Genomic DNA, 17,087 nt, shown 5'->3' with positions numbered 1-17,087 from the left:
GCGAGGCCACCGTGATGTCCCGGGCCCCCGGCAGGGCAGAGCTGCTTCCGAGGGTGGGGCTCACGGGGCGGTTCCTGGAGACCCCCGCCTTGGTGGGAGAGCTCACCAGCCACATGAAGCCCCTAGGGGAGTCTCCCAGGGGACACCAGGAAGGGGCGCCCAGCCCGAAGCGTTTCCTGGTACACGGTGGATGTGCTTACAGACCTTCTAGAAACTGCCTAGCAAGCAGCCCTACCCGGAACCCTGACTCCTTCTTAACTGGAAGCCACATTCGGGCTTGCTTCCTCTGCCCTGACCCCACCCACATTCCCAGGGCCACCTGCCCCCCATCCTCTGTGGCTGCCGCCCCTGGGCACCCTGTGTGCTGGCCCTGGCTTCCCTGTCTCCGTGCTGTGTGACCATGGGCAGCCTTCCTGCCTCTGGTCTGCTAGCACCAGTGACTCCCTCGGAGACACCTCCCACCCCAGCCCTCCGCCCCGCCCGCAGTGCTGTGTGTCTGCGGTGCAGGAACAGGCTGGAAATGGCACGCGGAGACGGGCGTGTGTCTGACAGCTCAAGGGACCGGGCCCTGCCGTGGGGTCTCTAGTTCTCTGGCTGAGACTTGGGCCAGCATTTGGGGAGTGAATCAGCCGACGGGCGCTTCTTCACACTCTCCTCACCTGTCTCTCTGCCATTCAAACTAATAACTAAATTACAAGAAAAAAAGTGAAATAAATGAGTAAGTGCCACTGGTTGTCAGCGAGACTCCATGTCAGCTTCCGGGATGGGAATTCCTGGGTATCGCACAGGGCTGGCACACAGCAGGTGTCAAGTTTGGCCAGAGTTCTCCTTCCTGTACTCCGCGCCCACCCCGCCACCGCCGCACCTCTCGCCATCTTCCTAAACCCGAGACCTAGCCTCGCAGCCTTGCCCTTGCCAAGTGCCAACAAGCCTGGGCCTGGGGCCAGTGTTGCCAGGAGCCCCGGCCCCGCCACACTCAGCCGGCACTTCTGGCCGCTGGACCTCGTCAGGCCTCGTCAGGGCCCTTGCACCAGTCAGGGGCTGTCTCCTGCGGCAGGAGGCCCCTGCCACCTGGGAGATGGGAGGGCGCCCAGGGTCAGCCTGCAGCCTGTCATGCCCGAGGGGCCCCACCCCTTTGGAGCTGAGGTGTCTGAATTGCGAGGTGATGAAGGGAGTAGCTGGCACATCAGAGGGCTAGCCTGTTTGTTTACTGTCTTCTGAACAAAGCACAGAAGGCCTTTAACTTCCGGCCTCGCCCACACTCCCTCTCGGTAACTCCCACCAGGAGGCAGGGAGCTGGGGTTGGCAGAAGGGAGCGTGTGGGACCCTAACCCCAGGCCTTCCCCAGGGAGTTCAGGTGGCAGGCACCGCAACCGGAACCCAGGTCGAGATCTCTGCCTCAACACCATACTCCTGGGGCGGGGCGTTCTTACAGATCCTGAGAACTGCTCAGAGAAACCCAACACAACACCCGGCCACGCCTCCAACACACATGCAGGGAGAGCCACACAGCAGGTGCCAGGCCTCCAACACCACACAGGGCAGGAGACCCACACAGCAGGTGCCAGGCCTCCAACACCACACAGGGCGGGAGACTCACACAGCAGGTGCCAGGCCTCCAACACCACACAGGGCGGGAGACCCACACAGCAGGTGCCAGGCCTCCAACACCACACAGAGAGACCCACACAACAGGTGCCAGACCAGGCCTCCAACACCACGCAGCGCAGGGAGACCCACACAGTAGGTGCCAGGCCAGGCCTCCAACACCACACAGGGCGGGAGACCCACACAGCAGCTTTCCCCCACCCGGCCCTGGCCAGGCCTGGCCCCCTCCCTTATCCGAGCCCTTCAGGGAGCACTGGCTGCCTGCCAGGCCGGCTCTGCCCTCACATTAAACAAATATACCCTGGCAACCCCACATGGGGCGATACAGAGGCTGATAAACCCCCTTTCCCAGAGGCGCTGGGCAAGGCTGAGAGCTTCTAGGAAGGTGCAGAGGGGGAAAGCAGAGTGTGCAAGGTGCTAAAGAGGCCGAAACGAGGCTGCAGGCTTGGCCTCCTGGGACCCAGCATCCAGTACACCGCCCCAGGGCCCACCACAGCCAGCTTCTTTCCCATCCTCGCTGGTGGCTTCGCACACTACCCCGGGTCCTGGGTGCCCGCCCACTGCCGACTCAGCACGTCTAGCCAGGTGTCCCTGCCTCCCTGTGGTCACCTCCCAAGGCCCCAGCTCTGCCTTTGGCCACACTGGTTTCCTCCTTGTTTCCCCAACAAAACCCACGTGGTCCTGCCCCAGGGCCCGTGCACGGGCTGCTTACATGGCTGGGCAACTTTTCCCTGCTGTTGGCAACTCCGCACCCAGCCACCACCTCCCCAGGCACAGCCGAAGCATTCTTGGCCACGCAGTTCCTGCTCCCCTCTGGCTTTGCAGGGTGAACGTCTAACTCAGTGGTTAAAAGCAACCAGGAGGACCTGGCTCAGTGGCTAGATCCTCGCCTTCCAGGCGGCAGGATCCCATAGGGGTGCCCCACTTCCCACCCAGCTCCCTGCCTGTGGCCCGGGAAAGCAGTGGAGGACGGCCCACAGCCTGGGGACCCTGCACCCGCGTGGGAGACCCGGAGGAGGAAGCTCCTGGCTCCTGGCTTCAGATTGGCTCAGCTCTGGCCATTGTGGCCACTTGCAGAGTGAACCAGCGGATGGAAGATCTTTCTGTCTGTCTTCCTCTCTGTAAATCTGCCTTTCTAATAAAAATAAAGAAATCTTAGGAAAAAAAAAAAAAAGGAAAAGAAGAATCCGCACTGCTAGAACACCTGGACGCCACGTCAGAGTGGATTCTGGCCGCAGCCCCTCCGCAGCCCAGCTCGGGCCGACGCCAACCCTGGGCATCAGTGCTTGGGCTCCTGGCTCCCCTGGCAAAGACCCAGACAGTGTCAGGCTCCGGGCTCCAGCCTTGCCGGGCCCCAGCTGCACTGGGCAGGGAGATCTCTGCTGTCTGTCTCGCTGCTCTGACTGGGCAGGCCCCGGGCGCAGTGCTGGGACGGCCAGTGTCGGGGCAGCTGGTCCAAGTCCAGCCACTCCACTTGCGGGCAGGTCTCTGCTCTCAGGATCTCCGGAGGCAGCAGGCCCCGAGGCGCGTGCATGGCTCTGACTGGGCCCGTGCGGAGGGAGCCAGTCTGTCTTTCTGCTTTTCTGCCTTGCAAATCAAATGAAACTATATTTACATACTTAAAAATTAAAAGCTGCTCAGCACAAATTTTAAAAAAATACTTATGTATGTATGCTTATTGGAAAGGCAGGTTTACAGAGAAAAGGAGAGACAGAAAGCTCTCTGTGCACTGGTTCACTCCCCAAGGGGCCGCAACATTCAGAACTGAGCCAATCTGAAGCCAGGAGCCAGGAGCCTCTCCTGGGTCTCCCACACGGGTGCAGGGTCCCAAGGCTTTGGGCCGTCCTCCACTGCTTTCCCAGGATACAGGCAGGGAGCTGGGTGGGAAGTGGAGCAGCCGGGACACAAACATGCGACCCAGCACCTGCAGGGTGAGGACCTACCACACCACACCTGGCCCGTAGTGTAAATTTTCAAACTTCTATTTTCCAGTTTCCTGACCAGCTCGCACAGTGTTGCCATGACATGGACTGGGCAGGGCGGCGTATGTCCTGTGCCCGGCCCCCTCCCAACGAGGGAACCGAGGCTGACGGAGGGCAGGAGCCAGGGAGTCATTGCACAGAGGAGAGGAGCGAGGCTGGGAAAGCCGAGGACTGGCGCCTGCTAGGCCTTCCCAGCGCCTCTCCCCACCCAGGAATCCGGTGCCTCCCCCACCCTGGCACGTGGGTGTGACTGTTCACCTGCTTCCCGGGGACAGGCCAGGGAGGGGGTGAAAGCAAGCAGCTGTGGGACGGGCCAGACGCGCCCTGGTGCAGTCCAGGTGCTGCGCAGGCGCGTGCAGCTTTCCGCGCACGCCGAGCTGGTGTGGGGTGCAGCTGCCAGAACCACGCGCGCGGTGTGCCGACTGCCCAGCATCACCCCTGCATGCAGTCATAATGAAACTCAGCCGCACGCGGACTGACCTTTCTGCGGGGCTCCCGGCTCTGAGCATCAGCCTAGCACCTGTCTGCTCTTGGCCCCTGCAGCCTGCCTCCAGCTGCCAGCTATGCAGGTGGCCCAAGGGCAAGCAGGGAACCCACACCAGCCATCTGCCTGGACTGACCACTTCCTCCACTGCTCAGAGGCTCGCAGCACAGACTCCACACAGCCACCGTCTCCTCCAGGAGGGTCCCCCAAGGGAAAGCTGGGTGGTTAGCTGCCCTGCTTCCCGTGGGGACCCAGATGCCAGACATACCATAGCGGAGCGGACGCCAGGGGGGATGGGTGAGAAACGCTCACAGCCAGACGCTGAGCACCCGGGTCGCTTTGCACGCGCGGCCGCCTCACTGCACTGCCGCTTTCCAAGGGCAAACCTTGGGTGACCCACTCTGTCCACTGGCAGGGGAGCAGCCGGATCGACCTGGGCCATGGGAGCCACCCACCCTGCGGGGCTGAAAGCACAGAGCATGCACGCCCCACCCAGGGTTCTTCACTGCATGTCCCCGCTTCCTGCCCGCATGGGACGTTGGCGAGGAGGGGTAGGAAACCACCTGTTTTATAGCCTCCAACTGGATGGGGGGTTTATACATATATAAAAAACAGTTTATGCCTTTATAGCAGGCCAACGTTTGCCCTGCAACTTCTCAGATGTACCTGAGAGCAAGTCCCAGAGCAGGCACCAAACAAGCAGTGTGTTCAGGGTGATGCGGACACGGCTCCAACGTGAGGACCAGGCTCTACTCTGTCCTCATGGCGGTCCCCTTGGTGCCAGCCCTGGCAGTGGGCAGCTGGCACCCCAGGGCCAGGACACACTGGTTCTTGGGTTTCACAGCAGCTGGGCTGGCCCAGCTGTCCTGCTCGGAAACCCACGGTGGGGTGTGGCCGCTGCGCCCCTGCAGCCCCTGCGCCCCGGCATGGAGGGGCCACATGCACACAGAGCACCCCCTGAGGGCCTAACTGAACGGTCAGGCAGAGCACCGGAAAAGACATGGCGAACTTGAGGCCCACTCAGAACAGAGTGTGTGCCCTGCACGATGGGCGCCACACGGGATAGGCAGGCCGCCCGGCCCTCGGGGCGCGTGTCTGCCACCGTGATGCAGGCCATCTCCAAAGACCCCCTGGCTCCCTGGGGCAGCGATGCCCTGGCCGCAGGGGCTGGAGACACTGGCTGGCGATGCCTGCGGGCCAGGCTGGCCGCTCCTCCAGCATCAAAAGCTGGTCCCTGTGCCAGGATGTCACCCAGAGGGGCGGCGACCCCCTCAGCCCCCCACCCAGCAGGGCACTTGGAGACTCTGTGATACACGGGGGAGCTGCACCCAGCTCCAGGCACCTGGGTCTTGGCCAATCCTGCTTTGCAAATGGGGAAACTGAGGCAGGGGAAGATTAGAGGGCCCCGGCCAACGCCACACAACCCCGCCTACTGCTACCTCCTGCCCGTACGGCATGCCACACGGCACTTCCGGACGCCCCTAGGAAGGTGACCAGAGAGCCAGTTCCGGCTGCTTTGTGCCCCAGAGTGGACAGCCCAGTGGCTGGAGGACAAGGGTCCTTGGTTTCTGTCTTGGAAATCCGTACAATGGTGCTCATCAGTGAAAAAAGGCAGAGCTGGCTCAGCCGGCTAATCCTCCACCTCCAGGCGCCAGTTCAAGTCCCAGCTGCTCCACTTCCCACCCAGCTCCCTGCCTGTGGCCTGGGAAAGCAGTGGAGGACGGGCCACAGCCTTGAGACCCTGCACCCACGTGGGAGACCCGGAAGAGGCTCCTGGCTTTGGCCTGGCTCAGTCCAGCCATTGGGGCTGGTTGGGGAGTTAATCATCGGACAGAAGATCTTCCTCTGTCTCTCCTCTTCTCTGCATATCTGATTTTGTAATAACAAGAAATAAATCTAAAAAAAAAAAAAAAAAGAATATTAATAATACACAGAGGCAGGCAGGCCCTAACCGCAGATTGAGGAAGCAGGTCCGGCCTGAAGACGGCCACGGTGCCAACCCTCCCCCGCTCCGTCCCCTCCTCCCGCCGCCTTGGCTCCTCCGCGACCCTGACCTTATCTAGCGCCAGATTCCCCCGAAAATGAACGCTGATTTACTCAGCTGCGACAGAGCCACAGGTGCTTCCACACCGCACCGGGCGGAACCCCACCGCCTTTCCCGCTCTGCGTGGGCCCCTCCCGCTGGCCGCAGTGAGCCCTGGGGCTGGCTGGGCGGCCTGGGTCCCAGCCTGGCCAGGAGAGGGCGTGCCCACGGGCGTGCGTGCAGGCAGTCCTGCCCAGCGACTGTGACACGGCCTGGTCACCAGCTGCCTCATGCCAGGCCCTCTGGGTGACCCGGGGCGTGCCCGGGAGCGAGGCCCCTCATGGGAGGTGGGCCCTGCTGGCCGAGGGAGGACACGGGACAAGGAGTGATGGGCAGGAACCAGCACCACCCAGAGCCAGGGCAGAGTGGCAGGGCAGGGCAGCTGCAGCAGGGTGGCCGGGGGGGGGGTGGCACAGGGTGCACAGGGCGGTTGTGGGGAGGAGGCACGTCCCAGTTTGGAGGGGGAAGGCAGGTGCAAAGGCCCAGGGGCAGGGGACAGGGCTGCATTTGTCTGAAGAAATAAAAACCACCCTTAGTGCCAACAACGTGGGCCACTGCGGGCGCTGGCACAGAGGGTGCAGCTGCTTGACACGCCCCCATCCCTGGGTTCAAATCCTGGCGGTGCCGCGTGGCACTGTGGGGTCTCCCGACGGCATTTCTTCCCCTCGGCTGTTCCCGGCATGTGGGGGGGGCCAGCAGGTAGAAAATCCGCCCCCCCTTGCTGTCCTCACTGTGGCTTTCAAGGAAGTAAATGGCACCAACACCACAGACCAACCAACCATGGACTGACCCCACAGATAGACGCTCTGGAATCTTCAACCACAGAATGTAAAATGCATACGTGAGGCAGTGATGTGATTGACCAAAGATTGACGCCAGCAAGTAAGCCCCCCCCCGCCCCTTTTCCACAGTCACTGCAGAGCGCCTGGCGCAGGGACAACCCCACAGGGCACGCAAGGGGAACAGGCCGCTCAGAGGCGACACCGCGCAGCCGGGCTCAACCCATTTCTGGCCTGGGAGAACAGGGAAATCAAGGGGCGTGCCACTGGCCCGCGGTTAGCTAGGACGCCAGCTGGGGCGCTCAGCGTCCGGGGTTTCATTCCCAGGCCCGACTCCCAAGTGCATCTTCCCACCACAGTACACGCTGCAGAAAGCAGGTGCAGGCTCCAGGAACTGGGTCCCTGGCACCCACATGGGCGACGAGACGGACTTCCAGACCGCTGACTCCCACCGCGGCCCGGCTCTGGCTCTGGGCAGCTGAGAGCGCTCTGCACCTCTCCACCTTTTCTTTCTCTCTCTCTTTTTTTTAAGATTTATTTTTTTTTATTGGAAGGGTAGATGTACAGAGAGGAGGAGAGACAGAGAGGAAGATCTTCTATCCACTGGTTCACTCCCCAAGAGGCCCCATCGGCCAGAGCTGCACTGATCCAAAGTCAGGAGCCAGGAGCCTCTTCCGGGTCTCCCACACGGGTGCACGGTCCCCAGGCTTTGGGCCGTCCTCCACTGCTTGCCCGGGCCACAGGCAGGGAGCTGGATGGGAAGCGGGCAGCCAGGACACAAACAGGTACCCACATGGGATGCTGGCCGGTACAAGGGGAGGACTTTAGCCGCTAGGCCACCACAGTGGATCTTGCTGACAAGTCTTTAAAGAAATTTTTCACAAATAGGATACGCAGGCAAGCCGGCCAGCAGACCGGGAGACACTGCTGAGACACCTGCCCAACACACAAGGCTGCGTGGTCCAGCTTATCCCACGGCCTGTGTTTCTGGGGCGGGGCAGACACTGACAACAGGAGGTGCTGGCACAGGCAGGCGCCTGGGCGGAACCAGGACAGGCGTGTGCTGTGTCCCCACTGTGGTGTGACAAAAATCTTCCACTCCAGAGTTGACGGCACAGCCAGGACAGTGACTGCACGGAGGGTGAACGACAGCCTGGGAGAGGGAAGGCCCCAGCGAGCAGGCTCCCCGACCCACACCGGCTCCTGCTGCTGCCACTGGCCGGGCATCAGGCTAGCCGCGTCTGTGGGTGATCTCACGTGGACAGAGCACCCACGCAAACACCCGCACTCAACATCCGGCACTTTCTCTACGTTTAAAAAAAAAAACACAGAGACTCTATGCTCTGCAAGTGATGGCTCTGGCCAGGGCCGGGCTGGAGCCGGGCGCTTCACTAGGGGGCGACGGCCAGGGCCTTCACCTGAAGGAGCCCAGCCACCGCACTCTCCTTCCCCAACACAAGCTAAGAAGGTAGGACGGACGGAGGGCTGAGGCCTGGGAACTCACAGGCAGCCCTCGGCAGGACGAGGAAGGCAGGCCCCGTCCACGGGGTGCACCGCAGAGGAGGCCAGGCGCAGATACACAGCACCGCGTCACCCCAAGGTCACGAGCAACAGGCAGAGGCCAGCCCGCCAGGGAGCTGACTGCCGGGGGCGTCCAGCAGCGGGGACGGGTAATGAGGGAGACGTGACAGCGTGGCTTGGTCTGGGGGTACAGCGGCCCTGCTTCTTAGGTGAGAAACGTGCAGTGCGTGGGGGCTGCGTGCAGGTCAGACAAGAGCCCCCCGAACCATGCCTATGACTTCTCTACACTGACACATGGGCAAGTTATTTGCCGTGAATCAAGAATTTATTCCCTGCACCGGGCTGGCGTTGCGGGGCACTGAATTAAATGGCTGTCAGTGACGCCAGCACCCCATATGGACGCCACTTCAATCCTGGCAGACCCGCTTCCCACCCAGCTCCCTGCCTGTGGCCTGGGAAAGCAGTGGAGGACGGCCCAAAGCCTGGGGACCCTGCGCCCGCGTGGGAGACCTAGAAGAGCTCCTGGCTCAGCTCCGGCTGCTGCAGCCACTTGGGGAGTAAACCAGTGGATGTAAGATCTTTCTGTTCCCTTCTCTCTGTAAACCTGCCTTTCTAACAGAAATAAATTTTAAGCCAAAAAACAAACAAAACCCCTTTGAGATTGGGCCCTTGGAGCCGCAGGAGCAGCTGGGGGCCGCCAGGGCGAAGGGGCAGTGGGCGTCTGCAAGGAACCCGCCTGTCAGCGAGGAAGACAGACGGGGCTGTGTGCAAGACAGGCCACCACGGGCGCCGCCGTGCCAGGGAGTGTCACCCAGCACGGTGTCGCCCTAGCTGGGACTGTTCGGGCCTGCTTGGCTCGCCCGCCCGCCTGGCACCCCTTGACGACTCTTATCACTGGGAAAATGTGTCACGGGGCAGAGTCTGGGGTGCCTCCTCCGTCTGGGCGTGGGCGTGGGCGTGTCCTGAGGCCCTGGACACAGCTCTGCTGCCTTCTTGCTGGGCCACAGCCTTTGGGTCCAAGGTCACGGCAAGTTCAGGGAGATCCCAGGCTGGTTGTCCGTGACCAGGAAAGAGTTACCAGAGTCTGTCGGTGCTGGTGACCTCACCTACTGGAGCCCAGGAATGCCAACCGCCTGGGGCTCGCCCTAGGCCCGGCGCCTACCCTAGGGCTCCGCCCCTCACTGTTAGCCCAGCGGGGGATGCCTCATGCCCCCTCCATCCTCGCCAGGGCTTTGCACCCCTAGGGCTGAGCACCAACTCTGCCGCAGTGTCCTAGGTGGCCCGCAGCGGGCCGGGAAGTCAGGGAAGCGACACCTCGGGGTGGAGGAAACCGTCTAAGCAGTGGGTGACGGGGTGGGAGGCCGCAAGGGCCTCTGCGGACCAGCAGGACCAAGCTCACGGGCACCGTGGAAAGCCCAGCTTCCCTACTGCGTGTGGGAGGCAGCCATGCCAAGGTCCCACGTGGGTCACAGCACATGCAGGGTGCTCATGGGGACAGCCACAGCTGTGATGTGCCCTGCTAAACCCCGCCCCTCCCTGCACGCCCAGGTCGCTCCTGGCACTGCTGTCACAGACCCTAAGGGCACACGGAGTGGCTGCAAAGGCCAGCTGCCTGGGCCGATCCCATCCTGGGGCATCCGCCTGCCTCAGGGTTCTCGGTTCAAGTCCCACTGACTCCCAGCTTCCTGCCAACGCACAGCCCGGGAGACGACATGGTGGCTGGCTCAGAGACTCAGCCAGCTGCCACCTTTGGGACATGATTGAGTTCCTGGTCCTGGATTCAACTGGCCAGCCCCGCTGCTGTGGGCATCTGCAGGCATGGCCCGAGGCTGCAGGCGCACATCTGCACCCCACATTTAAAAACTAAGTAAAAAGGGGGGGATTGTAAAGAGGACAGGACGCCCCCAGCGATGTGGTCAGCAGGATGAGCTCCGCAGAGGGAGGCGGCGTGGCCGTGAGGAGCCGGGGGCCGGGCGTGGGTTCTGGCTCGCCTCCACCGGGTTCCCCTTTCCACGAGACCACGGTCCGTGCCAGCTCCTTACGCAATCGCCTTTTACAGAGTCGGCATCTGCAGGCACTTCCCTGCCCTCACGTGCCCCTCTCTCCCCGGGGACCCCCGGACCGACTGTCCCGGCCTGATTCAGCCGCTCTCCCCCTTGTCCGGCTCGGGGTTAGACCGACTTTCCCAGCTGCAGGAGTTGGGGTGCGGGAGCCTCTGGGGCCCCAGCACAGGGCACAGATGCCACGGCGGGACATCACGCCCTTGCCCCCATCAGGCACAAACGCCCACGACGCCCGGCAGGCCCATCTCTCCTCAAGGGTCCCCCACCTGCGTGCAACTCCGCTGGTCCCAGCTCTCCCACCTGGGTTTTCCTGCTTGCTTCAAGTTCAAGGTGACTGACTCCAAGAGGGGAAATATGCGGGCGCCTTGGAAGTGAAAGGGACGTGCCCCCCGCCCCAGAAGCAGCAGTCCTGTGCCTGGGAGACAGGGGCTCTGCACCGCCTCCTGTTACTCAGCTCGCGGCTAATGCCCTCTGAAGATCTCATTACGGCCTCGGAATTGCCAGAGCTCTCACACAATAAGAGCCTAATTACAGCATGCACTTGGCGTCCCCCCAGTAAATTAAGGTTTAGCTGATGTTCAACCCCCCCGTTTTTTTTTTCCTCAACAGTGGGAGAGCATATAATTTCAGTCTTTTCATTCAAATGGGGCAGGAGCTTGGCAGATGTGGCTGGGAGCCAGGACTGCCGCGGGGTGCAGGAAGGGAGGCGGGCAGGGGGCGGTAGGGTGGATCCTGCCACGGCCGGCCCCTTCCGCCTGGGTCCCCGCAAACGCTAACGCTATTTTTTTTTCTTTCCCTCCCAACTTTATATATACACTTTTTTTTTTCCAAATCAGAGAGGCAAGAGACAGAAGTCTTCCAAATGCTGGCATCTTCCCCCCAGGTGCTTCCCACAGCAGGGCCGGGCCAGGCGGGCTGACGCTGGGGCCTGGGGTCCCGCTCACAGGCAGGTGGCAGAGGGCCTGACCCTTGAGCCACCCCTGCTGCAGCCCAGTGTGTGCCCGGGCAGAGGGCTGGGCGGCAAGCAGAGGAGCCGGGACTCAGGATGTCTCTTTGAAATGGGAAGTGGGGGCCCGGCACACACCCGGATCCCATATGGGCGCCAGTTCCAATCCCGGCTGCTCCACTTCCCACCCAGCTCCCTGCCTGAGGCCTGGGAAAGCAGTGGAGGACGGCCCAAAGCCTTGGGACCTGCACCCGCGTGGGAGACCCGGAGGAGGCTCCTAGTTCATGATTTTGGATCAGCTTGGCTCAGCTGCTTGAGGAGTGAATCACTGGACAGAAGACCTTCCTGTCTGTATATCTTACTTTCCAATAAAAATAAATGAATCTTTCAAAAAAAAAAAAAAGGGGATGTGGACACCGCCTCACCCAGCCAGTGTCTATCCTGCACCGAATGCAGCCGTCGCCACGGTCACCAGGAGGGACTGTGCCCAGGGAGAGCTGATCCCTGCACAAGCAGCTCCCCGAGCGACACTCGGGCAGGTGGCGACCGTGGCACTGTGACACAGTGGGTCAAGCCGCCACACCCCGAACCACCGAGCTGGCTCCGTCCCTAGCTGTTGCACTTCCGCCTAGCACTTGGGAGACAGGCTCAAGTCCTTGGGGACCTGGCACCCACCTAGGAGACCAGGCGGAGTCCTAAGCTCCTGGCTCCGTGGCTATTAAGGAGTGAACCAGGAAACAGAACACCTGGCTCGCTCGCTCTGTTGCTCTGCCTTCCAGAGAACACATCCTGCAGCTGCCGTAGCCGAGTGGGATGGGTGCTAAGGGCGGCTCGCTGCTTGGGGCGCTCTCCCAGGACCCCCGAGCTCCTGCCCCCATCCCTGGCCACGTGGGGCCACACAGGTAGAAAGCACTCACTCTCACGGCCACGTTTGCTCGCTGCCGCAGCAATGGCCAGAACGGCTGCGGGGCCTGTCAGGGACGGGAAGCGGGCAGTGGTGTGCCCGTGCCCTGGCTGGCCCCCCGGGGTCCTGGCACAACACCCACACCCAAGGCACTTGCTGGACAAAGCACAACTTCCTGTTTTTTTGGAGGAAAATGAAATGAACAGACAGCATGAGGCCTGGGTTACGGTGACCACGGCACAGAGGGTGCCATCCCGACCCCACTTTCCATATGAGGTGGGCAGTGGTCCCACCCTGGGGCCGGGACTCCTGGCCTGCACCGCCCGCCCCTCATCCCCCCAGGGACCTGTGTGACACTGGCCTGCTGCACTTTGGTGCTGTCCCCCAAAACAAAGGGCAATGGAGAAGGCAGGTCACTGTTGAAGTACTTCTCGGTGCCCCAGATCTGCACAGGGACGGACCAGGGGCCTACACGGTGGCTCAGTGTGTTAGCCTGCCTCCCGTGATGCCCGCATCGCCTATGGCCACAGGTGCGAGCCATGGCTGCCCCACCTCTGATCCAGCTCCCCACTAACGTGACCAGGGAGAGCAGCAGGGGACGCTCTGAGAGTTAAGGCCCCTGCTGCCCACGTGGGAGACCCAGATGAAGCTTCAGGCTCCTGGCTTTGGAGTAGCCCAGCTCTGGGCACTGTGCCCACTGTGACCACTTGGGGAGCAAACCAACACACAGAAGAACTCTCTCTCTTTCTCTCTCTGTAACTCTGCCTTTCAGAGTCCAGAGTGCTCACCATTACACTATGGAACCTAACCCGTAACTCTGCCTTTCAGAAACATAAGTCCTTACAAATAAAAAGCGGGAGACCCAAGTGGCAGGTGACACATTCCTGAGCCCCAGCCCTGGCCCACGCGACACGCATGTCCCCAGAGGTGGAACTCGTCACCCAAGACAAGCACAGGCGGGAGACAGTGGCGGTGCCGGACGCTCCGTGAACGGGAAAAACAGCAGAAAGCCCAGGCAAAGGTGAACAACAAAAGGGAGAGCCCTGGGCCAGCCCAAGGGCAGCTGTGGGCAACAGGAGTGGGCCAGGGTTGCAGCGGTCCGTCCCCCAGCACACCTCCAAGGCCTATCAGCTAATCCCCCCAGGGACTGCCTCTGTCCCTACCCCTGACCTTTGAACTCTCGCTCTCTGCTCCTACAAGCTCCCGTGGGGTGTGGGACCAAGGGACTGAGCACTCGGGCACCCTGGTCCCAGCCCAGCCCGTGAGAGATGTGGGAGGAGGGGCTGGACCCTGGCTTCTGGTCGGTCCCACTGCAGCCTGCCGTGGGCACTGGGGGGAAATGAGCCAGCCAATGGAAGATCTTTCTCTCTTTTTCTTTTTTAAGATTTATTTACCTTTATTAGAACGGCAGATTTACACAGACAAGACAGGTAGAAAGATCATCCGTCTGCTGGGTCACTCCCCAAGTGGCCACGATGGCTGGAGCTGAGCCAATCTGAAGCCAGGAGCCAGGAGTCTCCCCCGGGTCTCCCACGCAGGTGCAGGGTCCCAAGGCTGTGGGCCGTCCTCCACTGCTTTCCCAGGCCACAGGCAGGGAGCTGGGTGGGAAGTGGGGCAGCTGGGATTAGAACCAGTGCCCACAGGGGATCCCAGTGGTTGAAAGGTGAAGATCTAGTCACTAGACTGTCTGGCCAGACCCTCGCTCTCTTTCAAATAAAATGAAAAGAAATCAAACAAAAAAGACACGCAGGGTGCCCGTTTTAAAGGGCAAGCAGGTGATGAGCGAGGGATGTGGGCTGACCAAGCGCAGCCAGCAGGGCCGGGGGCACAGCCCCATCTGTGATCCTGGCAAACTGAGGCACACGGGGAGTCCCAGTGGCCTGAGCCAGCCAAGCCAAAGGCCTGGACCCGCCCAGCTCTGGCTAAGAGGGGAAATTCCCCTGTCCCAGAGGCGAAATATGTAGGGAAGGGCAGAGGGAGAGCGCCACGCCCCCTTGTCCTGAGGGAGGGCAGGGCAGGTGCACCCAGGTCTCCGAGTGGAGGGTGAAATGAACGGGCCTGGGCGGCCACTAGGGCAGTGAGGGGACACAGGCCTGGCACACACTCCTGTCACATGTATCACACACGCGGCACAGCCTACCCGCAGCTCTCCTCCCCACTGGCTTTTACGGACAAGCTCAGAGACCCAGCTGGGGCTGCAGGGCCCTGGGCGCCTGCAAGGGACCCACAGGCACAGCCTGGAGCTGGCAACTGTGGGCCGGGGAGGGCAGGAACGCGAGGCCCAGGGGCTGCGGGAGCAGCCGGGGGAGGAAGGGGATGGTGCTCGGTGAGCAGCGCAGAGCGAGTGTGCTCCACGGCCCAGCCTCGACCTGCCACTCCTCACAATGGGCCCGCAGCAGCAGCCAACAGGCTTAAATGTCCCGAGCAATTTCCCACACTCCAGCGCCATGCTGTGCCCTGTGCAACAGCCGGTGGCAAGGGCTTCACCCCAGCATCTTGCTGGCAGGAACACGAGTCCTACTGCCCACAAGCACAGGGGCCCAAGGCCCAGGAAGCAGCCGGAGGCCTGCGGGCACCCACCGGCGGGCCAGGGGCAGACAGGAAGACAAGCCCGCCACACAGACCGGAGTCCAGCCTGCAACTTCTCGCTACGGTGGACACAGGGCAGCCGGCCAGGGACAATGGCGCGCAAAGAGGAAATTCCCAGCCCAGAGCTAGGACAGGGGGAGACAGACCGTGTGTGTGTGTGTGTGTGTGTGCGCGCGCGCGCGTGCGCCTGGCCTGCCTTGGACAAGGGGGAGACAGACCGTGTGTGTGTGTGTGTGTGTGTGTGTGTGTGTGTGTGTGTGTGTGTGCCTGGCCTGCCTTGGACAAGGGGGAGACAGACCGTGTGTGTGTGTGTGTGTGTGTGTGTGTGTGTGTGTGCCTGGCCTGCCTTGGACAAGGGGGAGACAGACCGTGTGTGTGTGTGTGTGTGTGTGTGTGTGTGTGTGTGCCTGGCCTTGGACAAGGGGGAGACTGACCGGTGTTGTGTCTGTGTGTGTGTGTGTGCCTGGCCTTGGACAAGAGGGAGATGTTTCCCAGCGCTCCTCACGGCCAAGGGGGCGATGCCAAGACCCCGGGCCCTCAGGCTGGGCCCTGCTGCAGGGGACATTTGACAGTGACGCCAACAAGCCAGGCTGGGTGGGAGCCGTTGGTAGCCCAGAGCCGCGGCAGTGCCCGCTCAGGCCCAGGCAGGGTGCAAGTGTGTGTGTGCGTGCACGCGGAGGGAGGCACGGGGCAGCCTTCAGTCACGACACACCCAGCAGGTGACAACCTGCACAGCCCGCCCTCCCTCCAGCACACAAGCGGCTGCCCAGGTCAAGCTGAACCACGCTCCCACGCATGGACACGCCAGGGCGACCAGAAGTAGCACCCCAAGAGTCCGAGAACGCAAGCTTTCACCTCCACCTCCCCACTCCTCCACCGTGTCTCCGGAGGTGTGGGGCCAGACACCTGCTGGCTGATGCACAAGGACGCTCAGGCTAGGAGACAGGCAGTGGACCGAGAGGGCCCTGGCACCCAACCCAGGACCTGACCACAGGGTGACCCTAGGGTCACAGTCAACGAGCCGGCTCGGCTGCCACGTGCTGCAGTTGGGGAAGGGTCAGCACGGACAGGAGGAGGGTCAGCAGGGACCACTGCTCCAGTGACTGCACACATGGGCGACCAAGGCGAGCTGGCACCGGAAGGGACGCGACTTCCCCACGCTGAGCTCCCTGCACCCCGACACTCACCCTTACCTCGCCTTCACCTCCCTGCACCCCGACCGGGACCCTCACCCCCGGCAGCCTCACCCCCGGCACCCTCACCCTCACCCCGACAGGGACCCTCACCCTCACCCCCGGCGCCCTCAACCTGCACCCCGACAGGGACCCTCACCCTCACCCCTGGCGCCCTCAACCTGCACCCCGACAGGGACCCTCACCCTCACCCCCGGCGCCCTCAACCTGCACCCCGACAGGGACCCTCACCCTCACCCCCGGCGCCCTCAACCTGCACCCCGACAGGGACCCTCACCCTCACCCCTGGCGCCCTCAACCTGCACCCCGACAGGGACCCTCACCCTCACCCCCGGCGCCCTCAACCTGCACCCCGACAGGGACCCTCACCCTCACCCCTGGCGCCCTCAACCTGCACCCCGACAGGGACCCTCACCCTCACCCCCGCGCCCGCGCCCGGCCCTGCGCTGAGCGCCGGGGGTCCAGCACCCATGCACGCGCCGCGCCGTCCCCACCCCGACCCTCCGCGCCGCCCTCCCGGGCACGCAAGCGCCGCCGCGCCGCCGCCATTCCCGGCCGCCCTCGGCTCACCGGCCCACGAAGTTCTCGAGCACCGAGCTCTTGCCGGCGCTCTGTCCGCCCACCACGGCGATCTGCGGCAGGTCCAGGTGGCAGCTCTGGCCGATGGAGCTGAAGGCGTCCTGCAGCTTGTTCACCAGCGGGATCAGCTCCTCCATCCCGCGGTTGCCCATGGCGGCGGCCGGCGCTCCGCGGGACGGCGGCGGCCCGCGCTCCCCGACTCGCTCCCCGGACTCGCTCCCCGGGACTCGGCGCGACGCCCCGTTCCCGGCCCGGCCTCACGGTCGCCGCCTCATCCGCTTCTCAGGCGACACCCGACCCCGAGCGACCTCCCGCCCCCGGCCTCCCGGGGCTGCGGGCGGGGCGGGCCCCCACGC

At 62.9% G+C, this 17,087-nt stretch overlaps 1 protein-coding gene across 13 annotated transcripts in view; it reads right to left on the bottom strand.

Moving 5' to 3' along the window:
• DNM2 (dynamin 2) overlaps positions 1-17,038 on the bottom strand; it is a 53,197-nt gene extending 36,159 nt beyond the window's left edge. For 3 of the 13 annotated variants that reach the window (XM_040986307.1, XM_040986311.1, XM_040986308.1), the window contains exon 1: positions 16,723-17,038. In XM_040986307.1, coding sequence (XP_040842241.1) covers positions 16,723-16,883 — 161 coding nt within the window. In that variant the 5' untranslated portion in view covers positions 16,884-17,038. The remainder of the gene's footprint in view (positions 1-16,722) is intronic. The other 10 variants (XM_040986320.1, XM_040986310.1, XM_040986314.1 and 7 more) reach the window with 7 other exon arrangements.
• Between the last annotated feature and the right edge of the window lie 49 nt (positions 17,039-17,087).

This window comes from Ochotona curzoniae, unplaced genomic scaffold, assembly GCF_017591425.1.
Source record: "Ochotona curzoniae isolate NIBS_2020 unplaced genomic scaffold, NIBS_Ocur_1.0 contig_4502, whole genome shotgun sequence".
Lineage (NCBI taxonomy): Eukaryota > Metazoa > Chordata > Mammalia > Lagomorpha > Ochotonidae > Ochotona > Ochotona curzoniae.
The sequence above is the reverse complement of the archived record's forward strand: the minus strand, read 5'-3'. Positions and strand labels throughout refer to the sequence as shown.